General features: G+C 44.8%; 1 protein-coding gene across 5 annotated transcripts in view; it reads right to left on the reverse strand.

The window, feature by feature from the left end:
• Positions 1-3541: 3541 nt before the first annotated feature.
• CTNNB1 (catenin beta 1) overlaps positions 3542-26748 on the reverse strand; it is a 37250-nt gene continuing 14043 nt past the window's right edge. For 3 of the 5 annotated variants that reach the window (XM_066350311.1, XM_066350315.1, XM_066350316.1), the window contains 14 exons: positions 16944-17004; positions 16273-16503; positions 15817-16070; positions 15451-15689; positions 15159-15360; positions 13903-14047; positions 10413-10516; positions 9996-10334; positions 9618-9776; positions 8155-8274; positions 6998-7148; positions 6790-6911; positions 5746-5806; positions 3542-4823 (listed from right to left, as the gene is read on the reverse strand). In XM_066350311.1, the coding sequence (XP_066206408.1) occupies positions 4615-4823; positions 5746-5806; positions 6790-6911; positions 6998-7148; positions 8155-8274; positions 9618-9776; positions 9996-10334; positions 10413-10516; positions 13903-14047; positions 15159-15360; positions 15451-15689; positions 15817-16070; positions 16273-16503; positions 16944-16956 (2349 nt within the window). In that variant the 5' untranslated portion in view covers positions 16957-17004 and the 3' untranslated portion in view covers positions 3542-4614. The remainder of the gene's footprint in view (positions 4824-5745; positions 5807-6789; positions 6912-6997; positions 7149-8154; positions 8275-9617; positions 9777-9995; positions 10335-10412; positions 10517-13902; positions 14048-15158; positions 15361-15450; positions 15690-15816; positions 16071-16272; positions 16504-16943; positions 17005-26748) is intronic. The other 2 variants (XM_066350314.1, XM_066350312.1) reach the window with 2 other exon arrangements.

Below are 26748 nucleotides of genomic sequence, written 5' to 3' on the forward strand. Positions count from 1 at the left end.
AGCTGCTACCCGTCCCCAGCTATGGGCCTCGTCAACCCTGCCCCAGGTCTGGGTGGGACTGTCCCATACAGAACGGGTGGGACAGGCAGAAGCGGAAGCCAGGTGGGCACACAGGTCGCCCGTCTCCGCTGCAGCTCAAGGAGCTGTCCTGCTGTCACCAGCCCCACTTTCCACAGTGAACTGGATAGTCTGCCAGGTTCATTTGACTTCATAATGAAAACAGCAACTTTGTACCCAACTCTATCTAAGCATGTATGTCAGTTGCCTTATTTAATCCCCACCACAACCTGCAGAAGCAGGGCTTCTTAGCTTCGTTTCAGAGACGACAGAGCTGAGGCTCAGCCAGCCCACTTGCACATTGACCTCAGGACTCGGGCTCCATAGCCCTGTGTCCCCAGTGGGTGTCCAGAGCCCGAGCTGTAAATAGCTGGGTGTAGGAGGGAGTCCAGCCGGCAGCAGACAGCTCCCTCTCATCTCTCTTAGCCTACTTACTGCCCACGGTGAGGCCACACACTCGGTCCACTGGGTGGCATGCCCCTGCAGCCCTGGCCTGGCTGGACGGCCTGTGCTTGGGGCAGGGGCGGGGGCGGGCACTTGCCGATGGGGCAGCCAGAGGCCGGGCCTTTAGCTCCAGCTGCTTTGTCTCCTGGGTCCAGGGAAGAGGCACAGGTCTCGTGTTTTCCCAGAAAACCTGTTCTCTCCCCTAAATTCAGTTCCTAGGGAACCACCCAAAAATTCCAGGCTTGGGAGTACTCAGGGAAGGTACTTGCCCGTTCCCAGTGAGCAGGAAGAAGTCTTTGCTGTTCAAAGTAAGACAGGCAGGATTTAACGTCCCCAAACCTTTTTGTTGAGTGGACCGTTCCTGGCCCTTGGGCCCCACAGCTCTGCCATGTGAGAGGTTCACCTGAGTGGGCAAGGGCAAAAAAATTAAGGTCCCAAACAGGGCTGCTGCCCTGCCAAGCCTCGTCCCCTGGTGTAAGGCTGTGACCTCCTGAAGTCAGGGGAACCTCGCCCTTCTCACCAGTGGTAAAGCAAGCACACAGCCCAGTGTAAGCTCAGAGGTGGGGATGGGGGCAGGCTGGCCGGGCAGGCAGGGCAAGGCCGAGCACAGTACCCTCTCCTGCCTTCCCCACGCGAGAAGCTCACAGCCTCGTGCGGCTTCCCAGGCTGGCCCCAGTTCCAAGCAGAGGGGCCCCTCGTCCCCATCAGAGCTCTCGGGATTGACCGTGGTCAGGAGGTCCAGACCCGGGCCCCTACTGGACCCCCTTCCTACCACTTCCAGGTTCCAACCATGTGCTCTCCAACTGGCCACGAGCCATTGGCCAAGCCTCCAGGATGAAGGGTGTCGCTGAAGCTAGCAGGTCGGAGGCAGGGAGGCAGCGGGGTGGCCGCCACCTTGCCCTTCACTAACAAGAGGCCTGAAGCACCAAAACCTGTCTCACTCCGGCCCCGGAACCGGAGCTCAGCGACTGGCCCTGTGAAGGACCACCTGCGGTGGCGGAGAGGGCAGCGTCCCGTCTTGTCTGTGCGCCCGGCTCCTGGTACTTCCCTTACCACCAGGAGGTTCTCCAGTCCCCGACGAGGCCCCGGGTCAGTTCTGGGAACGCAGGGCAGGCAGTCCGTGCCCAGCAGCACAGCGCCGAAAGCGGGGGCCCGGGTACCTCAGGCTCCTGTGCGCGGTGAGAGGAGCTGGGTCTCCCCCCACCCCCTTACAACGGAGAAACACGACGTAGAAACCCATGATACACGGACAGATGTGGGGAGGGCTGTGGGACTCGGCCCTCGGGGGCGTTGTCTGGAGTGGGGTGGGAGCCAGCGTAGCACAAGGTTAGGAGGCCCCATGAGCCTCCAGGTTCAGTGGGGCTGAGAGGGAAGTGTGGGAACAAAGAAGCCACGGCCTAGGACAGGGACCAGGGAGGTGTGGAGTGCCGATGTGAGCCGAAAGAGACTGGCTTTTACACCCCATTCTGGCCTCTTACTGGAGGCCGGTGGTCCCGAGCCCACCAGGGTCTCAGGGTGGGGAGAGGGTGCGACACCCCTCCCCTCCAGAGTGATGAGAAAAGGAGGCTGTACCCTCCAGCCCTTCCATCGTCCTATAACTGCCTGGGTGGTCGTGGGGTGTGTGTGTGTGTGTCTCAGGGCAAGGCAGGCAGCCGTCTCACCTGCTAGGACAAACAGCTGTCCATCCACCCAGTTCTTTGCTTATGACACCAACCAGCACAACTCAGCTCTTCTGTTTTCATCACAGTAATCAAAACAAGAATGACAAAGCTTGCTTATCTCAAGAGCTATCCCTGTCAAGGATGCCAATCGTCTGATCAAAGTCTCGTGTCTAGAACATGGACTCCAACATGAAAACGCTTCACTCCCCCGCTCACTGTGGTCATGCAGTGGAGTCCAGTGTCGGTTCCACGTCACCATCCTCAGTGAACCACTATCCTGATTCCTGCAGTAACCTGGTAACTGCCTTTTCAGTTTTACCGTCCATGGCTGATTTCCTTAAAGTGGCTGGCCCCTTCTTTGGACCAGGGAAGTCCTACAGTAGCATTTCATTCTTCTGATAGGTCTGAGACACAGCCAAACTACTCTGCGAAGCCCTAGCCCTTTACTGCGGGGTGGCCACTCGGTGTGAAGGAAGCGGTTACTGGACACATGGGCTTCCAGCGTGGGCTGTCACACAGCCTGCCAGGCCCTACCGGACCTTGAGGCAAAAGAAAAATCATTAATACTGATACTGTTTTTATTTGTTTAAAATTGATAGTTTTTTGGTCATGGTATTTTTTCTTCATTAGTTTCAGTTTTATCCAAATGGCTACCCACCGTGGGTCAGAAGCAGCCCTCCTCGAGCACAGAACACTCTTGAAAGCCAGCACAAGTGTGAACAGCTCTCCTGCGCCTGCCCGGGGGGTGAAAGTGGAGACTGCACCAGGATGACTGGCTCACCTGGCACACGGCTGGCAGGAGGCCCGTTCTGAGTCTCTCTGATTATGTTCAGATAAACATCTACACTTCAACCACCTTAATTATCAGTTCAAGGTGCAGATGAAGGAATTCCCCTCTCCAAATGAGTCACTTATGTGAAGGTGCCGCAGCTCCGAACCCAAGTAGTTCGTCGTTCATTATTACCCCGGGGAGTCTGGGGTAGGGGTGCCTATGTGGCTTTCAGTTTTGCTCTATGTCTCCCCAAGACTAGATACATGGCTTGGAACTAAAGTAGCCCTTGGTCATTTGGGCAAGATGACACACACAAGCACAGCACGAGGACAGGCTGAAGGAATCCTGGCTGTAAGGTCTGTGCTCAGGGTCCTTTAGTTGGAGGTGGTAGAATCTCTCTTATACAAGCTCAGAATTAATCAGTGTTCAAAGCTGAACCAATTTTTGATGCCATGAATGTAGGACCGAGTGCTAGGGGACTTTGGTGAACAATCCCATCTAGAGGGGAGGCTCTACCATTTACGACTTAAGTCCGTTCGCTGTGAATGTGAGTACACTTACTGCCCTCACAAACCACTTACTAACAAGGAAAACAGTGACACAGTCGAATGAATTAAAAGTTTAATTCTGAACCATTTTTATAACTGCATTTTCTCTCAAAGCATTGTATCACAGCAGGTTACACAACTTTGGGATAAAAGGCAACTGGTAAACTGTCCAAAACAAGGTTCCAATAACACCTTACTGATTACCCACCCATACATATCCCAAATAAAGTTTCCGGTCAAAAACAGGAAATAGATCCACCTGCTTATTTTGAGCATATTAAAAAGGAAACTAATTGGACCATTTCTATTTATCTATTTTATACAAAAAGGCTACACAATGTTACACTTTATTCAGATTACAATTAGAGTGATTATGAATTAGTGTTCTACACCATTACTCAATTCTTAAAAATTAGAAATTGCTGTAGCAGTATTCACTATAACTTAACACTACAAGACTTAAAAAACTAACGGTTACTGCAAAAAAAAAAAAATTAAAGAGCTACTTCAAAGCAAGCAAAGTCAGTACCATTACAGATATTAAAAAAAAAGATTTTAACAAGCAAGGCTAGAGTTTGATAAATTCCATCTTGTGATCCATTCTTGTGCATTCTTCAATTCTTGAGTCACTCCCAAAATCCATTTGTATTGTTACTCCTCGACCAAAAAGGACCAGAACAAAAAGTTTACTTCAATTGTTCCCATAGGAAACTCAGCTTGGTTAGTGTGTCAGGCACTTTCTGAGATACCAGCCCACCCCTTGAGCCCTCTCAGCAACTCTACAGGCCAATCACAATGCAAGTTCAGACAATACAGCTGTATAAAGAGAAAAAGGCTGCTATTAATGTTTAAAACAGCAAATGTTACTCATCTGAGTATTAAGTTGCAAAAGCTGTGGCAAAAAACATTAAAGTTAATAACTTCCACACATGACCACGTAACAACCAGAAATCTGAGAACATTCAAATGTTCTAAGACATCTCCTTTCAGAGTCTGTGTCTGTTTCTGTGGCAGATTTACAAACAGGCCTAACCCACTCCCACCTACCAACCAAGTCTTTCTGAAGCTCTGTAGGCAGAGTAAAAGCATTTTACCCAAACTGGCTTTTTTAACTTCTTACCTAAAGGATGATTTACAGGTCAGTATCAAACCAGGCCAGCTGATTGCTGTCACCCGGAGGCAGCCCATCCATGAGGTCCTGGGCGTGCCCCAGATCTGGGAGCCCATCAACGGGATAGTCAGCACCAGGGTGGTGGCCACCCATCTCATGCTCCATCATGGGGTCCATACCCAACGCGTCCTGGCCATACCCACCGGAGTGGAAAGAACGATAGCTGGGGTCTAGAAAGGCAGGGCGAGAGGAGAAAGACAGAAAGGTGAGCACCGAGGGCAGGGGGCTGGGGACTGCAAGCCTATCAGCGAGCGCTGCTTCCCGGCCTCTTCACCTTGTAGCTTTCTTCAGCCAAGTCATTACCCAATGCCAGGCCACCCAGGGGACTATGAAGTCTGTTTCCACAAAGCGCAGACATACAGGTTCTAGTCACACCACCAACTTGCCCTGAACATTTTGCATGTGCCCAGGCAAAGCCTCCGGAGGAACAGCAGCAGTGTGAGACCACCCAGGCACTGAGAAGTCATGAGCAGGACATGAAGGCAACAAGCAAGTCTGCAGATGTAATCTAGCTGTTGAAAAGTCTGGGTGATACCAATGAAACCTTTACATGTTTTGTCTTAAGGGATGACATCTGTATGTCTATCAAGGTAAGAAGCTATGGGCTTTAGTGGTTTAATAATCAGGAAAAGAAGATTATGAACTGAAGGTGAACAGTTATGGCTGTTTGTGGTCTATCCCATGCTCCATCTCCCTTACCAAGAGTGGTATGATCAAGGTTTTCTAAAAAACTAATTCGACTATGTAACTACCTACCCCAGACCTGAGCTTGGGGACAAAAGTTGACTCCCATTTCCTGGGTGGACTGTAGACCCAAGTGTTATGGATTCTCTGACCTCCATCTCACCACCCCAACCAACACAACGCAGGAGAAAAGGCCAGGCACCTGTGGCACCCTGCACTGCAGAGGCCCAGCAGCCATGGGGTAACCTGTGGGGCGACACCGTTGCTGACTCTGGAATTGAAGAACTGACTAATGGCTGCCACTATTTCCTGCCAACACCGACTTCCCAGACGAGCAGGTGAGCTCTCTGCTAGCGCTCTGGGACTGGAGCTCACTCTAGAGCTCACCAGGAACTAGGAGGCACGTACCATCCTGGCGATATCCGAGGGGCTCTCCCTGGGCACCGATGTCGAGGCCAAGGTCAGCAGTCTAGACAAGCAGGGGCAAGGCAGAGAAGCAAAATGGAAATTCTCAAAGTGTACTCTTTCAAACATTGCAGAAATACTTAGAAAAATACAAAGTTACTTCAAAATACAGAAGGATACAATACAGATACTTCAAACTCCACCCCTTCAAGGTTAACTAGATACCTAGAGAAACATGTTTTCCCATTATACATGGTATTTTCAAAACTCACTCATTTACCCTGTTAGTAAATACACATCAAGTACTCACTAAGTGCTGGCACTGTTCTAGGTGCCAGAGAGACACAGGACACATGACAGGCCACGTGTCCCCTCCCCCAGCAGGACGTGTTCCATGAAGGAGGGTCTGCAGCCCGTGCAGAGGCTGTAAGACTGGGACGGAGAGAACTGGCAGCAGCGGCTCTGGTGCCGGGCTGGGGGGGGGTGCAGAGCTCAAGGTGGCCCGTGGTAAGATTGCCTACTGAACCCCCAACGAACACAGTACTCACGGTTGGCAATTCTTTTCCAACTAACTATCTAGGGTTTCTTTCCATTCATCCAACAAATACAACACACTACATATTACTATGTACCCATAACTGAAGATTCTAATGTGTTAACGAGTAAATCAACTCTGTACTGAGGACAAATACTAAATTCACAGAAATTCAAGTATAAAAGTAGATGAAAACTGAGCATTAAGAAACATATCAATAAAATGATTTCCGACTAGCAGTGTTTAGTAGACTGCCTCTCCTTTCACCCTTCTGAACATCTTTCCTCTGCTCGCTTTCCCTCTCCCTCCCTCATGAATTTGAAGGAAAAGCGGTCCATCCGTCCTGAGCAGGCTTTCCAGGCTGTGGCGCCTCAGTCGCTGCACATTAGCACGAAGAATGCACCTTGGAGCCACGGCCGTCAGTCCAGACGGACGTCCCCCCAGTGCTCTGAGGGCAGCCGCAAGCGCCCTGCCCAATCCAGCAAACTGCCACCTCCGCTCCCCCTGCCTACCTCGTTCCAGGCCATGGGCTCCGTTCTGAAGAGAGAGCTGGTCAGCTCCACGGAGAGCCGCTTCTTATAGTCCTGGGGCTTGTCCTCAGACATGCGGAACAAGACAGCAGCCGCGTACGTTGCTGGGAGGAGGCAGAGAAAGGCCTTCAGGAGCAGTGCCGGCTTCGCTGTCCATCACAGCGACAGGCTCCGCTCCTGTCCTACTTACCCACACCTTCATTCCTCGAGTGGAGCAGTTCCGTCAGGGGGGCCGTGGCTCCCTCGGCCTCGATGGCTTCCGCGGCCTCCTTGTCCTGAGCGAGTTCACAGAGGACCCCCGCAGCGACTCTCTGGATATTTTCAATGGGGGAATAAAGCAGCTAAGGAGGAAACACACAAAAGAAAAGCCTAATTAAATTAAGGCACAGCCAGCACCCCACTGTGGTGCAAACACCCCCATTTGGTGTAAGCAGCCTCTGTACTACTTGTACTAAATCACAGCCACGCCCTGCTTAATGACGGGAGCAGTGGAGAGGCAGATCTCAGAGGATGGACGCCGGGCCGGGCCACCCCCGGCTGTGCGGTGCAGCCTATGCCGGGCCGGGCCACCCCGGCTGTGCGGTGCAGCCTATGCCGGGCCGGGCCACCCCGGCTGTGCGGTGCAGCCTATGCCGGGCCGGGCCACCCCGGCTGTGCGGTGCAGCCTATGGCCGGGCTCCAGGCCCGCACAGCCCGCTCCTCTACTGACCGCCATGGGGCACCGTCACAGAGAAATACAGGCCTGCTCGCGCTGGCACCGCCACGCAGGTGAGTGCTACGACGTCACAGGTGCCGGGCTCTGCAGCTCCATCGTAAATCTCGTGGGACCACCACCCCGACAGAAACACATTTATGCAGCACGTGACTGAAATTACTTTTCCGGAGTGCTTGATGCTGTGGAGCACTGGCTTTCTGGAATGTTCTTAGCCACAAACCCTTTCTTCAGAGACAGCTTTCACTGAGCTAAGACCTGGAAAGCCCAGCGTGGCTGAAGGCCTGGGCTCAGGCAGCCCCGCTCAGCTCTTGTTCCCCCAAAACTGAGTGCCCTAATGGGGGGGGCGTCCCTCCTTCTTGAGGCTCCAGGCCCCAGGGTTCCCCCACTGCCCCACAAAATGAGGGCACTGTCATAAAATTAAATGTACTCAGCATCAAGGACCTTGCATGTTGAGAGTATTTTTCATACTTTGGCAGGGGAGCATGGGCAGACTTGTCATTTTATAAATAATAGATAAAAATTAAATGTCAGTGCCCTTATTTCAGTCCCTAATTTCCTGAAAGTTTATCGCTAACATCCTGAAATATCATGGACACATTAAGCCTAGAACAGCTTGCTTAAAACCTGCCTACCTGCACGAACAGCGGAATGGTGTTGAGTCCTCGGATCACGATGCGGTTGTGGACGTCCCGAGCCAGGATGTGAAGGGCTCCGGTACAACCCTCAACGATCTCCTCCATGCGGACCCCCTCCTACCAAAAGAAACGGGCCCAATAACTAAGGCGTTTCCCCTCCTAAGTTTTAAACGTGAACTACTCTGAGAGCAATTACTGAAGCAGTGATTCCCATCATACACCCAGTTTCCCAGAATTTGCAGTTAGTTCGGGAATGGAGGGTCCTGCTGGTTGAATGTCACTGAAAGGGGCCACATGGCAGCCTGAGTCCACGCGGCACCTCCCCCACACAGAGCTTCCACGTCCCGAGCCCCCGAGAACCATGTCATGGTGAAGGCACAACGCTCTGGGCGGAAGGGAAACAGAGAGGGTGCAGAGCTGGGGAAGCCGTGCTCACTGTGGGCATCTATCTCCCTTCCGCAGGCTCCGCTCTTGTATACCTATGTACGTTTGCTGAAAACTCAGCAGCTTTATCAGCAACTACCAAACTTCTACGGAGCTTCCAGCAGAAAACCCACTCCTCACCTCCTCAAACTGTTCAACTGACAGCCTAGATCAGAGAAGGAAGTTAAGCTTTTGCAAAATTTAAGTACTATCTGCTTTCCTTGTGTTTTTTAAAAAGTTTATGATTCTACAACTCTAAAAAACATTTTTATAAGAACGTAAAAACTCTTTTCTTCCTAAAGAAGAGATTTAAAATCAAAGGTGCCCTTTGCATTTTATGAAGCCGCCTCATGGACACAGGCCAACACCAAAAATAATGGGCAGAGAAAGCCAAAGCCCTAATGAGCACACACACAAAACAACTACAGGAAGGGGTCCCACAACCGGTCTGGTAAGGTCGCCTGCCTTCTAAAGAGACCTCTTTAAAGAGAATCTGGAGAAGTTCTGAGGAGTCAGAAGTGTCTTTACTTTTAACGCAGCTAGTTTTAAGACGGCACACTTTGACATCAACGCTTTAGGCTGAGATTATGGGTAAAGGTTGCAAAAACACACTATTCTTAAAATCTCTTGGTATTTTAAAATCTCCTGGAAGAGATAGTAAAAGGCGTGTTAAACACTGGTAGGTAACTCATATTGGAAGGAGAGAAAAGAGGCTCTGAAATCAGACAGACTTGGATTCAAATTACGGCTCCATTACTTCCTAAGACGTGGACCTGGGTGTGCATTAAACCAGAAAACCCTGTATGACATGCCCAACCTCACCCCTCCCCGAGGCTGATGACGCAGAGACAGAGGTGCCACTAGGGGCCACGTCACCTTCCCTGCAGCCACAGGGGCATGTCAGTTCTGTTGGTCATTAGGAAGCAGCCCTTCAGGCAGGAAAGAACGCAGGGAGCCAATGATCAGAAAGGTTCAGGATCCTATGGGTTTACGCATCCTTTTTAAACAGTCAGGTGTCACTACTGAGATGCACCTACCACGAACTGCTGCTGTGTTCCGCCCATAGACGTGCGACGCTGGGTGTCCTGGTGTGCGCGAACCAACAACTGGACTAGTCGTGGAATGGCACCCTGTTCACGCAAAGGTGCATGATTTGCTGGGCAAAGGGCAAGATTTCGAATCAATCCAACGGTGGCCTGGAGAGAAGAAGGAAGGGGGAAGAACTGGCGTTCAACAGAGAATCGCCTTCAGCCTAAACCCCCACCACGCTAACATTACTGGCATCACCGGAAGGCAGCAGTGACCTCTGACACCGCAGAGCCCCAAGTCACCCCGGCTGTACTTCCTACTGCGGCCATCCAAAAGGTAGAGGTGGCTCGTTTTTAACTCTGCGACCTTCTACACTGACAACTTACCTTGATCAGAGGCCAGTGGGATGGTGGGTGTAGGAGTTTAACCACAACTGGCAGTCCGTAGTGAAGGCGAACGGCATTCTGGGCCATCTCTGCTTCCTGGTGTCGGCTGGTCAGATGACGAAGAGCACAGATGGCAGGCTCAGTGATGTCCTCCCTGTCACCAGCACGAAGGACAGTACGCACAAGAGCCTCTATCCCACCCACTTGACACACCATCATCTTGTTCTTATAATTGTTGCAAGTGAGATTAGAGAGGATCCCAGCTGCACAGGTGACCACATTTATATCATCTGAGCCCAGCAGCTGAACCAGGGTCCCGAGAAGACCTTCCATCCCTTCCTACGGGGATAAAAACAGGTGCTCAGTCCATGTTCATCTTGACTCTCTCACCAAGACTCTGGCTTACTCAGGATTTACCTGTTTAGTTGCAGCATCTGAAAGGTTCCTAAGAGTCCAAAGACAGTTCTGAACAAGACGTTGACTTGGATCTGTCAGGTGCAGTCCTAGAGCTTGCATTCCACCTAGAACAATAGAAAGGATCAAAGGCAGTGGCCAGGAGCTAACAGGGCTTATCAGCACTAAGTGCCTTCCCTCAGGAGCATCTGTCTTTCCTGCCAGAGCTTATCCCTTCCATCTTTTATTTTCTAGGGTACTGCTCAGTTTCCCTTTCTTTGCCAGTGCATCTCAACTTAGTCAAATATCTACTGTTCCTTTCCTCTGTGGAAAGCCATTATTTCCACTGTCCATGTAGGTAATGTTCCGTTACTTACTTCCTTTTACCTAGTCAATCAGTTCAAATATATATTATATATCCACCAGTTTTGAGCTGGAACGGATTATCCCAGTGAGCTAAACAGCCTAAAATCCCTACCCTGGTAGAGGTTTCGGTCTGGCTGGAGGCAAACAATAAACAAATATACCACCAATAAACTAAAACTATATAGCGTGTCAGATGGTATGAAGTATTACCGAAAAAAACAAAAAAAGACGAAGGGGCTACAGTTTAAAGTGGGGTAAATAGGTCACCTCAATGTGAAGGTGAGGTCTGAGCCAAGACCTGAAGGAGCCGTGTACACTCCTGGGCTAAGAACTATCCAAAAAGAATGCACTGGAATGCTTACTGCCAGGGACTGACTCCAGCACGTGTGCTCGCCCGGTTCACAGCCTCCCACACAGGACCCTACGGGAGGTCATGCACACTGGCCGGTGTCTAATGGACTCCGTGCCCACGTTAGCTTAGCTTCACCACCTCGCTCCTGCTGAAACCACTGACTGCGGTGGGACTCTTCCCTCATCTCCTTGTTCATTTTGCAGGTGTGTTTTATTTCCTCCAATTAGGTTAGCTCTGCCTGCCATTAGCCTCATGGCACCCTGTACTTTTCCTGCACAGCAGTTATCACAACTATAATTAGGCCTACCTACTCTACAAGACAAAGATCGTCCCTACCTGGTTCCTTTCTCAAGTACCCCAGCTACTAATTAGTGACCTACACAAGGCTGACACTCAGTATTTATTAAGTGACTGGATTCTCTTCTACCTTCTCCCCCTCAGAGATATCATTCCCTCCTTCTGTAACTACTGACTCTGAGAGTGGATCTTAACTCCAGGTGCCCATCAGAACAGCCTATAGAGACAAACACACACATTCCGATTCGGCAGGTCTAGGGTAAAGGCTATGCAGATGACTAAGAGGCAGCTCCCACCTCACTGATGCCTTTACCCCCGTAACTAAGGAAACCTCCATCTTTAGCCCAGTCTTCCCTGTGTTCCAGGACTGTGCATTTCAGCTACCTACTGACCTTTTAGTCACTAAGTATGTCAGCTTCCTAACTGGTTTTGTTCCCAAAACGAACACACTCCATTCTGGTAGCTCCCTGTATCTGATGGTCCCCACGTTCTCCACACAGACCACTTCTGGTTGCACCTTTACCTCCTACATTGTCACATTCTATAGATTCTTTCAGAAGTCTCGAACACTCATTCTTACCATCTATTTTTAATACCAAGCTACTTTACTCCTAGAAGCCTGTAATACATCTCAGTGGTGCTATTTGCTTGCCTCGGTCAAACTGTCATGCAGCGTAGTATTAATATTCCAAACACCCCATCATGACGCTACACCACTGCTCAACAACCATCAACAGCTCCTCGTTATCTCTAAGATAACGGCCAAATTCTTTGACAGAACTTTAAGGAACCCTTTAGACCAGGCGTCCCCAAACTACGGCCCGCGGGCCGCATGCAGCCCCCTAAGGCCATTTATCCGGGCCCCCCGCTGCACTTCCGGAAGGGGCACCTCTTTCATTGATGGTCAATGAGAGGAGCACTGTATGTGGCGGCCCTCCAGCGGTCTGAGGGACAGTGAACTGGCCCCCTGTGTAAAAAGTTTGGGGACCCCTGCTTTAGACTCTGAACCCCACCTAACATTCCAAACTGACCTAACACTCTACTCCTGTGCTTCCACAGCAGTATTAGAGCGTGAGGACACGCCTCCCGTGTGTGAAGGCCCTGTCTGGTCTGGCCCTGCCGAGCCCGTCAACCTCAGCCCGTTACCCCTAAGTTCTAGATACACAGACTCTGCAACACCTAAACCTCAGCAACCTCTTTTCCCTCGGTCCCCACGTCTCATACTGGTAACAGGTGCCTTCTCACCCTGTAATCCCATTTAACACCCCCCTTTCAGGCAAGCCCCTTCTCTCCACCCCACCCAGTTCTGAACCCCTACCTGCTGTTATAAAATCACCTATCTGTCTCCCTCACTACAATCAATACTGGGACATATATGTTTCGTTAACCAATGGAAACCACGTGTTTATTACAGTGCTTGAAACACCGGTACTCAATGTTTTCAGAATAAACTAAAACACCAGAAAAACTGGGGAACTTCTTAAAATGCAGATGCATAAGCCTCTAGGTCCAATCCATTCCCAGCTACTGACTGAGCTTATCTGTCACTTCAACATTCCAGGAATTCTGATAAGTCTAAAACTCTGTTTTCCGCAAGCACTGCAGGTATTTCTGGAATAGCTGGCAGAACTTACATCCTCTTGTTCCGTACACACCCGGCCGCACTGTCTGCCCCCGAGCCCACGGCCGCACTGCCAGCAGCTATCCTAGCTTCCTAACACCTTTCTCTCCCAGATCCTCAGTGAGACTCCTCTCAACAAGTGGGGAAGAGGCGCTGCCCCTGCCCTTCCAGTAGTCTCTGCCACATGCCTCCCCAGCTTCTCTCTTCCAGCTCTAACCTGAGGCTTGGTCCGAGTGCAGGCAGATGCTGCTCAGTGGGTTACAGAAAGGGAAAAGGACGCGGGATAGCTGAAGAGGAACTGCATCTTCATGAAGAAAAGCAAGAGGCCCTGGTGTGGACCACCCACTCCTTTCCTCTGCACTAATAGGCACACAATACAAGTTGTTTCATTAAAAATATTTAAAGGGAACAGAAACAACTGTTTTTCCTATTAGACCATTTGTTCACTAAGAACACAGAGTATGAACACAAAACACTGCTCATCAGCACCCACTACCAAACCAAGAAAACCACTCGGTAACATCCAACTACACTGTCTTATAATACGTTATCAACATAGCTTCTACATGTTCAGAGGTCTATTAGCAAAACAAATTGGGTTTACCCAAAACCAAAATTAAAAACAAATTTTACCGAGCCAAGTACTGTCATTTTCGATGGTTAATAAGAACTCTGCCTAAACTAAGCTTAAAGAGCACCAATGCAGGTGTGAAGCAGAACATATACTTTGAATGTGACCCTGGCTACAAACTGATGAACATCATCTACTTTCAGCCCGTTGAGGTCAAGTTCTGTTATCCTTTTCCTAAAGACAGGTAACCCAATTAGAACTGCAGATGCTGTACACACGAGAGCTCAGAACAGACATGTATACTTACCAGCTTCCACAATAGCTGGTTTATTACTAGAGCAGACAGACAGCACCTTCAGTACTCTGCTTGTGGTCCACAGGAGTTTCTCGTAAGTGTAGGTCCTCATTATATTTACTAAAGCTTGAGGTCCACCACTAGCCAGAATGATCAGCTAGAAAGACATGTATATATCATTAGTTATGGAATCTGGATCAAATACCTGAGAAAAGCCATATGAATACCAACCTATTTTGTTACACAAGAATTTCAGCCACCCTGCCTTTGACTTAGTGTATTTCTGGACCACATTATCTAGACTCTCATATTGGGGCCCTATTTAACTCTTCCTTCTATAGCGTTCCACTCAAATTCAGGCATCCCTACCCCCCCAAAAATATAGCAACTCTGGCCCAATTTTCTTCTTCCCAGAAATCATACCAAAGTGGGGGCGGGGAGGTAGAACCATGTTGGTATGCAACAGTAATGCCCAGATAAGGAAAGTTATATCAAAGCTAATTTGTTAAAAATTTACACCAGAATGGGCACTTAAAACTCCTTATGATTTGGCACTTTGCGTTTCCTACTTGCGTCTACCTTAAAGAGAGATATCATAGCATAGTCATCCATTCTTGCCCTCTACTCCCTTGCATACTCCCACCTCCCAAGTCGACTCCAGTTTTCTAAAGACAGATTTTAACCCTACATCTTCTGCTGAACACCACTTGACTGCTTCACAGTGCTCTCTAACATGGTCTACAAAGCCCTGTGGGGTCTGCCGGGAACTCGGCAGTCTCGCTTCAAACCTTCTTCCTTCCTCTCTGTATTTCTTGAATATCCAAAACTTGCCATGTTCCTCCCTCAGAAGGCCTTGCAAGGATGCCATTTCCTCTCCGTAACCTTCACCTAGTCAACCTCTCTCACCTTTGAGAGCCGAACTCCAAGAGGTCTGTCTCCCTGCGCCCTCAGAACAGTGAGGTTCCCCATGTGTTCTCATAGCCCCTACTTTCTCCTCACTTACGGATTAAGTAGGACAAGTGCTATCATTTCTGTGTCTATCTCCTGCCCCAGAATGAAAGCTCTAGGGGAAGCTTGCCTGCTATCACTGCCACTGCCTTGCTCAGTGCTTTACACAGACACTCAAATATATAAAGAAAGAGATGCTGTAACTTTTCAAGGATATATTCTAAGATGAGGCATACAATGAATTTGCAAGAGGCCACAGAAGGACATGACACTGGGGGCCTCCAATGTCATGACAACCACATTCACAATAATTCTTTTACCTTGCTCTCCTGATTGCCGTAAGCTAAAATCTGAAGGCAGTCTGTCGTAATAGCCAAGAATTTAACATTTGTTTTGTTGAGCAAGGCAACCATCTTCTGCAGCCCGCCAGCTAAACGCACTGCCATCTTAGCGCCTTCTTGATGCAATAAAAGGTTGTGGAGAGTTGTGATGGCATAAAACAATACAGAATCCACTGGTGAACTGGGGAGAAGAAAAAAGCCTCATCAGAAATGGTGTGATTGCGCTCTTCTTGTTAGCTCCGAGCATTCAATTCAGACCAGGTTTTCTTACCCAAGCATCTTCACCAGGGCAGGAATGCCCCCAGACTTAAAGATGGCCAGCAAGCCCTCACGATGATGAGAAAGATTGTGCAAAGTCCCAGCAGTACAGCGAGCTGTTTCCACATCATTTGTATTCTGCATGGTGCGTACAATAGCAGACACCATCTGAGGGGAACGCATGATGGCGTGTCTGGAAGCTTCCTTTTTAGAAAGCTGATGGACCATAACTGCAGCCTTATTAACCACCACCTATAATGTGCAGGAATTAAGAGACATCATTAGTTTTCAAGTACTAATATTAGGTGGACATTCTGAGACTACTTCCTTGAGCAGTTCCTTCAAACCAGATGAGGAAACTAGCCATGCCACCACTAACCTGGTCCTCATCATTTAGCAGTTTTGTCAGTTCCGGGATTGCACGTGTGGCGAGTTCTGCATCATCTTGATAGTTAATCAAATTTACAACTGCATGTTTCAGCATCTGTGATGGTTCAGCCAAACGCTGGACATTGGTGGGATGAGCGGCATCGAACTGTGTCGATGGGATCTGCATGCCCTCATCTAATGTCTCAGGGAACATGGCAGCTCGCACCCTCTGAGCTCGGGTCATCGCATACTGTCCATCAATATCTGGAAGAGGGAAGTTCAATACTCACTACCAGTGGGTCAGCATCACCCGAATATTTACTTTCCTAAACAGTGACCGTAACACTGCATCACTGCCTTTTCTTTATACCATTTTATTTCAGTTATTATCACACAATAGTTTTTGTAAGAAGAATGAATTCTCAAAGCTGCACTCTGACTTTCAGGAAGGCAGTGATCCTCTTACCAGCCACTTGCTCTTGAGTGAAGGACTGAGAGAATCCCTGTTCCCACTCGTACAGGACTTGCTGGGTGGTGTCCACATCCTCCTCCTCAGGGTTGCCTTTGCCACTCAGAGAGGGAGCGGTGGTGGTGGCACCAGAGTGGATCCCAGAGTCCAGGTAGGACTGCTGCTGCCAGTGGCTCACAGCGGCTTTTCTGTCTGGCTCCATGGCCATGTCCAGCTCCATCAAATCAGCTACAAAAATCAAATCGCATCAGCATTACTACCACAGAAATGTAATCTTAGTTAAAAAAAAAAACACCTGTGATATGACCCATTGAAATATTTTTAGAAATAAAGTTAAACTGGAAAGATAGCCAAGAGTAACGGAAAAATAGCCAGGATTTGCTTGGTGACGAAATATCTACACTCTTAGGGGACCACCTAACAGTTACTCACTGAATCAGTGGCAGAATGGTACTGCATCCAGGCTCCAGAAGCAGTCATCCAGACTAGATTCCTGCTGGTGGCTTGTTTGCTATTTCACCAAGCCATTAGGAGTGAGCAGAAAATGAAGCAAAAGGTAGCCTGATAAGTAAGCAGGGAGAGAGGAAAGCAAGGGGGATCTGAGCCAGACTGGGCTAATGGCACGCAGCAGAGCCCCAGGTCAGTAACTACAGACTTAGGATACACACCTTGGGTAGCCATTGTCCACGCAGAATTTTCAAAACGACTGAATGATGTACTTCAGATATCCTAAAAAGAGTTAATCAAGTCATTAGGACTTAAAATTAACTTGATTTTAAAACTCCTAAGTCACTAGAATTGCCTGTTAAACGTCATGGACAAGAACTGCCTGTTAGACGTCATGGACAATATTCACAAAAAGCCCCAAATCTTCTTTTGCCACGTGGCACAGTGAAACACGAACCTGTGGTCTCCCCCAGACAGCTCAACCACAGCGCCATCCATAGCTAAACTTCTAAGTGAAAACTCCTCTTTAACCTGCACCTCTTTTTAAAAGAAGTATAAATTAGATATTCAGGATGTCAAAAGCATAATTACTGAAGATGACAAGGAAAGCATAAAAGCTCTAATAACGAAAGCCGGGGGGAAGGGAAAAGAAATCCTTGAGTTCCAAAAGGCTTCTCCCATTTTACATTCTCTCACTGAAACAATCATAGATCATCTTTGGACAGAAGTCCAATGGGATTTTTGAAAACACCAAACTTTCATTACCAGTGTGCAAGTGGCCTGTGCAGTTCAAGTCCGTGTTGTTCTAGGCTTCACTGTAATGTACTCAGCAGGACCGTGTGTTTCATGGTTTGGTTCAATGGGGCTGCAGTGGGACATTAAAGCCAGCATTTTTAATGAACACCAGGAGGTTCGCTGTCCACTGATGCTGTTTTAGCTCGTATCTTTGTGACTGGCTATTTAATCATCTTCCCAATTCTCTATACTGAGCTCCTCCTTTGGCCAGCACAGGGCTCAGAAACCCACTGGTCACATTTATAGGCTGTGCAGCTGTTTAAGAAGCCCATGGTTTATCAAACTTCAAGGGAAAAAAAATAAGTATCCATGTGTTTTCAAGTTCCAAACTTACAATATCCATTTGTATATTAGGGACTTCTCAATACTATTATTTTTATAGCGCATGAACATTATTTTTGCTCTTCACTGCAACCCTATGTTGCAAGGGAGGCGAGTGTCCGTCAGTGTGGAAATGAAGCACTTTGGAAGCAACAGCATACACACCAACTCATCCCTACACTGCAGACAAGTTCACAATCAGCAAAAACCTGACAAGTATCCGCTAAGGAAATGGAATATACATACTATCCCGAGAGAGCTCAGACAGAATCTTCTCCAAACAGAGAGCCAACTCGTTCCTCCTCTAGACAGAGCTTTCTGCAAGCTCCCCCACTGCGCCCGGCCGACCACTAAGGGCCCAGTGAGCTCCCCCTCCACCCAGGCTCACCAAATACTTCCAGAAAACGTTCAACCAAGGAGAAAGTTCAAGAAACACTGACTCCTTTTTAAGACTGAGCTGAAAATAGGGGTCGGGTAGGGATAAACAGAATGTTTCAATTTATTACTCTCATAAAGCTTGGAGAGAATAAATATTTAAAAAGTTAAATACATCACTGAAGCTGAGAAAAAACTCCTAGGAGAAAGATACCAAATATGACAAAGAAAGAGAACTGATCCACGGAATCAAAGTTCCAACTAACAGGCATTCCAGAAAGAACGACAAGAAACAAGAATGGGAAAAGCCTACCAAGTACCAAAAACGATGAAGGGGGGAAATGCTTAAAAATGATGCAGCAGTCAGTGTTCCCCAGATGTGAGCGATTCCACCACCACCTGGTGCTGACAGGGAACGGAGCTGGGGACAGCCAGCCCATCCAGTCTAATGGGGCAAGTTTAAACATACACTCTTTTCCATAATGTATTTGTAAAGGAAACGTCAAGATTCATCTTGCTATTTCTGATTTAAACTCTGTAAAAGTTTAAAAATATATATCCTTTATACATAATAATTTCTATCTAAGGAGTTCATCCTGAACCATACCTTAATTCAGGATATTACTATCAGTAATATTTCCTTTAGTTTTTCTAATAGGACTAATTAAGCAAGCTATGTTTTTTTGTTATTGTGAAAATTTTCAAATATGCAGAAAAAGATACAAGAACACCCACATCACCTAAGCTAAACTGTTAATATGCCGTATCTGTGCCTTTCTACAGAATGATTTTAAAGTAAATTACATACATTAGTACCTCATGCAGCTATAAAAATTAAGGCTATTTTCGTACCACATTCTCATAAAAGACGAGCATTATTAACTGATCAATTTCACGGTGTGTGTGGGAACTTCAACTTCACCTTCTGTACTTTTGGCTCTGTCAGAGTCTACGTGATAATTCCTGACACAATCTAGAGTCATACTAAAGTTACTTCTCCAGTTCTCATCAGGACAAAATTATCTTAATTACCTTAGATTTCAAAAGTATCCTTAACTGGGAGTAACCTCACTATATAGAGATAAAGCAGCTCTATTATAAAACCAGTTCTCTACTGGCACTCCATACTAACAATTCACTTTTCCAATAATCTGCACTGGAAGAACTGAAGCCAATTATGTATTGTTTTAAAGACTATGCAACTCAATTTCAGGAGAATAATAAACTGTTGATATGTCCTCAGGGGTTAAAAATTTTTAGTAAAATTTATTTTGTAAACCAAAAAATACATATCCATTTTTATTAACTGCCACCACTAACACCTTGTCATTAAAAAGGTTTATACAGTCTTCTCAGATCTTCCTGTTCCATGCTTTTTATTCAATACTAACTTTTAAGTCATAACTCACTCTAGTTTCCTTTCTGCTGTTAATCCTCAGCTGTGTGTGTTCTGAGACTTCCTGAACTAGCCGATAGAAAGCACTCATCTAATGATGCTTCTGTTTCTCCAAAACACCTGACATCAGCGCCTTTGACATTATCTTCTAATATGTGGCTGCAAAATGGCCATTAGAAATACGAACTGTCTGCAGCTAGGAAAAATTAAGACGTTCCCCAAATGATCTATTTATTCATTTTTTCTTCTCCTCTACCCTATCCATAAAGTGAAATATATATTTAGTATAAAATTTTTCTTTGTCATTACCATAACGCAGTGGTTCTTAAACTTTTTGAAGTCGGAGCGCATTTACGATCCTACAAATAATTGTAGGCGCATAATATACAAATTTCTGAAAAATATGTTATAATAATTAAGTCAAATATTAAAAAATATATATAAAGTCCAAGCATGCTTTTATGGTAATTAATTAAAAATAAATACTACAAAATTAAATTTATTCTGACACTAAAAAAAACATTTTTATGTTACATTTTTTGTTATGCTTTTTAAATTTCATAAAAAGGAGGGGTTAAAAAATAAAAATACAACAAAAAAGCTATCTTTTTATATATATATATAGAGAGAGAGAGAGTCATTCTAAGTTAGCTTTAGTAAATTCGGCAGGTCCTGGCATGAATGTGTTAAGTTTTTTCATTCTTGTGTTTATGAGAAACATGAGCCTGATGTGTCCTAGCAATTTTTTCAATGTTTGGGCATGTTGAAAGGCAAACTCTCATTTCCTTGTCACTACGTTGAAGAATTCCTCTCTTTTTACTGTTAATTGTGTTGAGTGCAGAAAACCCCCACCATACACATCATCTTAACTTTACACCAAACAAAGGACAGAAGAAACTTGCCTCCCATCTTTCCGGGGAACATGGGGGGTAGTGTAAACAATCCAGCATCACAGCTTAACAGCCTTTTGCAACCTAATCAAGCAAGTGAGGTGGGGGGTTGGGCAGACTGTCAGCTTACAGCCAATTCCCCACACCTCTGTTCCCCCAAAATCTAAACCCTGTTGGTTTTTTGGTCCCTAACAGGCACATATTTCTCTGGAATACCATAGGGCGCACCTGGAAATCTTCTAGGGCGCACCAGTGCGCCCTGGCACACACTTTGAGAACCACTGCCAAAATGATATACAATTAATGATACTTTGATATATTTCGTATTTAAACAGGCATTCTTTTAATATAAAAATTTCCTGTGTTGTAGACCCTTATGAAATATTATCCGTAGTACAGCATTTGACATGCTTCTTGAATAGTTTGTCCTTCTCTATTTCATTTGCTATTTGAACAATGCCTAACAATATAAATAATCTCTTAATTTCTTCCACTGAGGAAATGCTTCAACTACTGAATTAAAGGGTAACAACTTTTAAGGCCTTTGATACATAGCTCAGAAATACTGATGGAGCATAAACTGATACAATTTTCACAGAAGACATTGTACTAGTGACCCGCAAAGGGCGGGCTGATCAGCATCAACTGTTATCTCAGACAACTTCAATAGCAATGTCCATCCATCTAATGTGTATACCACCACCCTACCTACAAGATTTTCTAAATTCTGGGAAAATTAAATGCTTAATTTTTTTTTACCTTGTATAGCCTTTTGGCTTCCCAGAGTTTTGATGTAGTCCCTTTATACTTTTATGGAGGATATGTACATGTTATACATATATACATAAGAAGTTCCTTGAATAATTACTAAAGTAGCACATTCAGGCCAACTGTACACACAGAGTAGCACCCAGAAACAGAGTAGCACCCAACTGTACCTAAGAATATGATTTTACTCTTTAAAATAATTATATAATGGTAATAGCCTTTACATTTATATCATCAGTCTCATCAATGACTGTGATCAGTAATACAATCTTAAAATAGTCCTGATCCTTCAGGGGAAAAAAACTCTCAACTTTCACTTTATCTACTCTAAGAACAAATTACTAGAAAAAGCAGACCCTGTTTTTCTCCAGCTTATTTTGATACTTTTAAAACACAGGTACTTCAAAATACATACTGAATAGTCTTTACCTACACAGTCATTTTATAATTTCCAAATATAATTTTGTCACTGAAAGTTAAACATCAAATACAATAAAATTACATCTGTTAATCTGAACGGTGAGTACATGGGTATTAGTGGCATTATTCTGTACACTGTGCATAGCAAAAATTACTGAATGAAAATAAGAAAATAGCTATATATTAACATTTCAGATAAAAATAATTTTAAACTCCAAATACTATTTAAAAATAAGCATTGTACTTCAATCTTTTAAAAACAATTAAAAGGAGTTACCCCAAAGAGACATGAGTATTTTATGAATACTTTTGTTTAATCAGCTAAACCTTATAAACTTAAATCTCAAATACTAGATAACACATTATCTCCTTGGAAAGGGAACAGTCATAGAAAGCTGAACAGGCTGCACATATGTATAGCCACATGGGAGGACCTGTTTCTATCACATCTTGGGACTGAGAATCCTGGTTCCCAAAATGAGTTCACAAAATGATGATTGGCTAATAAACACTGCTCAACATTTTAAGACACTTTATACCCACTTAAGTGGATTTTACAGTGTGATAAGGCTGCACAGAAAACAGCAGTTTATATTTTTAATAAAAGTGACCATTAAATGACATGCAAACTACTTTCCTATATACAATTAGGTTAGAAAAATACAATCACAAGATTTTATTCAAAATAGCAACAATAAAAACAAGGTACAAACAAGAGTAAATATACATCTTCCTAACTAAAAATTTTTTCTATATATAAAGGCTTCCATTTTCTTAGTTTATAAGTTCAGTGTACTCCCAATAATATTCTCATTTAGATTTCTTTAGGAGAACAATGATTTTTAAGTACATTTGGATGGAATTATGAAGATAATTTAAAAAATGATTCTATCAGATACTAACACAATATATACAAATCAATAACAACAGTAATTTAAAATAGTATTATTGAAGTAGGAATGGATAAAAAACTATAGTAATCAGAAAACACCCAGAGATAATGTGGCAATTTAATAAATGTAGTATTTCGGTTAGTGAGAGAAAGCTGGATTATTTGACTTAGTAGTATTATGGGAAAGGGGCTTGTCCTTCTAAAAATAATACTTTTTTCATCCTTATTTGACTATATTAAAATTAAACCTACATTTGTCAAATATTTACATGGAAAAAAAATAAAACGAGATAAAGTATGCTATAAACAAGCAGGGGGCATGCATATATATATATATTTATTATACTATATACATATACATAGTATAGTATAATGGTACCTTGAGATACGAATTTAATTCGTTCTGTAACCGAGCTTGTAAGTCAGTCAACTTATATATCAAACTGCCAATACTGGACCCGTGCAAGAACGCGCCAACTAGCGGCAGCTTCCTGAATCACAAGTTGTACCTCGAACAAAAATACGGACCGAGTCGCAGCTCGTATCTTAAAAAAAAAAATTTGTATGTTGGTCTGTTCATATCTCAAGGTACCACTGTGTGTGTGTGTGTGAATAGTATTTATATAGTATATATGAAAATAAAATCATGGTAAGAAGTCCAATATAAGAATGACTTGAAACACTGAATAATGTGTGTATAAATTTTAAGTTATAGGAGAAAAAAAATCACAAATCCAGTAAAATGTTTAAAAAATGACCTATAAGGCTAATATCCATATACACACAAAGAGCTGAGGACAAATAGAAGAGAAAACAGCCAGGAAAGGCAGAAATCATCATTTCAAAGGAAAAGTAGAAAGCAGTAAATATACACAAAAGGATTTAAACTCATTTAGTTTTTATTAGACTGGTAAAGGGCAAAATGATTTATTCTGTACATGGCTGATGATGTTAAACTTGCAGAAACTTTTTGGAGGGCAAGTTAGCACTATACATAAAATTTAAGTGTAAATACCCTTTGGCTTCAAAAACATCCTCCCCCCCCCAGGCTTATCCATTTTTTTTTTTTTTTTTTACAGGGACAGAGAGTGAGTCAGAGAGAGGGATAGATAGGGACAGACAGGAATGGAGAGAGATGAGAAGCATCAATCATCCGTTTTTCGTTGGGACTCCTTAGTTGTTCATTGACTGCTTTCTCATATGTGCCTTGACCGCAGCCTTCAGCAGACCATGTAACCCCCTGCTTGAGCCAGTGACCTTGGGGTCCAAGCTGGTGAGCTTTTTTTTGCTCAAGCCAGATGAGCCCGCACTCAAGCTGGCGACCTCAGGGTCTCGAACTGGGTCCTTCCGCATCCCAGTCCGATGCTCTATCCACTGCGCCACTGACTTGTCAGGCCCAAAACATCCATTTTTATAACAAATGCATTCTGTAGGAATATTTACAGAATCAAGTCAGGATGTCTGCACAGTAAAGCATTGATAGAGAAAAGGCTAGAAACTACTCAAATGCATATCAACAGGGAAGTGAATAAAAATAATTTATCCATTAAGTGGAATATATATTCATCCACTGAAAAAATACTTAAGCATCTTTTGTTTAAAGTGCAATACAGTAATAGTAAATAAGAGCAGAGAATCAAGGTCATGCATCTAGTAAAGCCTGTATCCTACTGTTGGGAGAGTCAGCAATACAAACAAGACAATCAAGAGTGAGAACTGCTACAAAGAAAATAGACAAGATGAGGACAGAGTGACTGACGGGCAAGAGGGCTCCTCTAGATGTGCAGGTGATGAAGGAGGGAGTGGCATGTAAGCAGAGGAGGGGGAACTAGCCAGGTAAAGACGGGGTGGGAACATTCCTCGCAGAGAACAAGTACAAAGGAAGAAATGAGCTGTTTGGTCAAGGTACTGAAAGGTGACCAGTGTAACTAGAAGTTAGGGAACCATGAAGAGAGGCGGGGAACCAGATCAATAAGGATTCAAAATAAAATCCAAAGTGCACTTGGAAGCCACTGGAGTAATATGACCTGTGATTTTAGGCTTTTTAAAGTTCACTCTACCATCTGCATGGGGAAAAAAGGACTGAGGGGCAAAAGCAAAACAGGTAGACCAGTTAGAGGCTACGGTAAATCACCCAGTGAGCAGACACAATGGGTTACTATGTAGCCATCAAAAAGAATGAAAAAGGGCACACTGAATAAATGCTCAAAATACATTTAATATATTATACAAAGAATCTGCATACTTTAAAAGACTTTTTGCATATATTTGCAGAACCAAATGAATAGAAATAATGTACTAGAGATTAGAAATTCTTGTCTAAGGAAATACATCCTTTAGCCCAGTGGTCCCCAACCTTTTTTGGGCCACGGACCGGTTTAATGTCAGAAAATATTTTCACGGATAGGCCTTTAGGGTGGGACGGATAAATGCACAAAATAAAATTATGCGACCGGCATAAAAACTGTGGTATTTTTAAATATAATTGTCAAACTTACGAGACAAGCATCAAGAGTGAGTCTTAGACGGATGTAACAGAGGGAATCTGGTCATTTTTTAAAAATAAAACATCGTTCAGACTTAAATATAAATAAAATGAAACAATGTTATTTATTCTTTCTCTGCGGACCGGTACCAAATGGCCCACGGACTGGTACCAGTCCGCAGCCCGGGGGTTGGGGACCACTGCTTTAGCCCACTATATGTTAGCCAAACACCGATAAACAGCATTAAGGAAATGTTTCTAAGCATGGAAGCCAAGTGGCCTATAAAATGGACTTTCTGCAAAAGAAATGTAAAAACTACTACTCAGCTAAGGATTAGTATGTACCTCAAAGCAAAAACAAGTTGCTAAAAGAAAATGACAACTTGTAACCCTACTTTCCCTCTCCCCACAATACCTGGCACTCTTTCTTTTCAACTTCGGCCTGGCATAATGACTCTCGCAAAGGGTAGCAGAACAATAGCCATTCTGCCACCAACGAGGTAGTGGCCAGAAAGTACACCACCAACATTCACAAGTGCATCATGGAGTGGGTTTCAAGAAGTGTGCCCCTCAGGCACTCAAAGAGATCAGAAATTTCCCATGAAGAAGAGGGGACCGTCAGATGTGCCCACTGGCACCAGCCTCAACAAAGCTGTCTGGGCCAAATGAATGAGTAATGTCCCATATCATATCCGGGTACAGCTGTCCAGAAGACGAAAGGAGGATGATTCACCAAACAGGCTCTATACATGGGTCACCTACATACCTGTCACCATTTTCAAAAGTCTACGAACAGTTAAGTGGCCGAGAACTAACTGCTAATTGTCTAATGCGAAGTTATAAAACTGCCAAAAGGAAAAAAGACCTTTGGAAAAAAACAAAAAAAAACCCAATGTCATTGTATTCAATTATATTGACAAATTTCCTACTTTCTAGTTATTTCAAAAGATTTTCATTCAGTTCTTAAAGTGGCAATATTCTAAGAATCAGCTGCATTACAAAGTAATGCCAGACTTCTGATAGATTAAATCACTTACATTGTTTTAAATAGTATCTTTTACAGCAGGGGTCTCAAACTCGCGGCCCGCCGAACAATTTTGTGCGGCCTGCAGACTAATCCACGAAGTTCAAAATATTTTGGATAAAATTAAGTAAGCCTAGGGGCCTACTTGTATTTTTCATTTCTCTAGCATCCTAGCTAGATATTAGCTTAGTTAACAGCAGTTGTGATGCGAACTACAGTTTCTGGTCGTTTTGTGACACTGAGTAAACTGCATGTACGATTGTGCTTGTTGTACTAATTTTTTTTTGTTTTCAACTGCAGTGAGAAAAGTGTTGCGTAACAGTTGCCTTTTGTAGACCTAGTGCGGCCCGCCGAACGGCTGTGATCTTGCTCTGCGGCCCACATGCTGAGTTGAGTTTGAGACCCCTGTTTTACAGCATACGTTTAGAATGTTGCCTCATAGTATATAGGTCAACATCTAACTTTTCCCTTAACATCTAGGACAGAGGTCAGCAAACTTTCTGTAAAGAGCCACACAGTAAATACCTTAGGCTTTGTACACCATAAGCTCTGTCCTGACCACTTATCTCTGCTGTTAACAGTACAAAAGCAGCCACAGACAATAAATATGCACACCAATAAAATGTTATTCATGGAAATTACAAATATTTCATATAACTT

The sequence above is a fragment of the Saccopteryx leptura genome, chromosome 10 (genome assembly GCF_036850995.1).
Source record: "Saccopteryx leptura isolate mSacLep1 chromosome 10, mSacLep1_pri_phased_curated, whole genome shotgun sequence".
In the NCBI taxonomy this organism is placed as follows: Eukaryota; Metazoa; Chordata; class Mammalia; order Chiroptera; family Emballonuridae; genus Saccopteryx; species Saccopteryx leptura.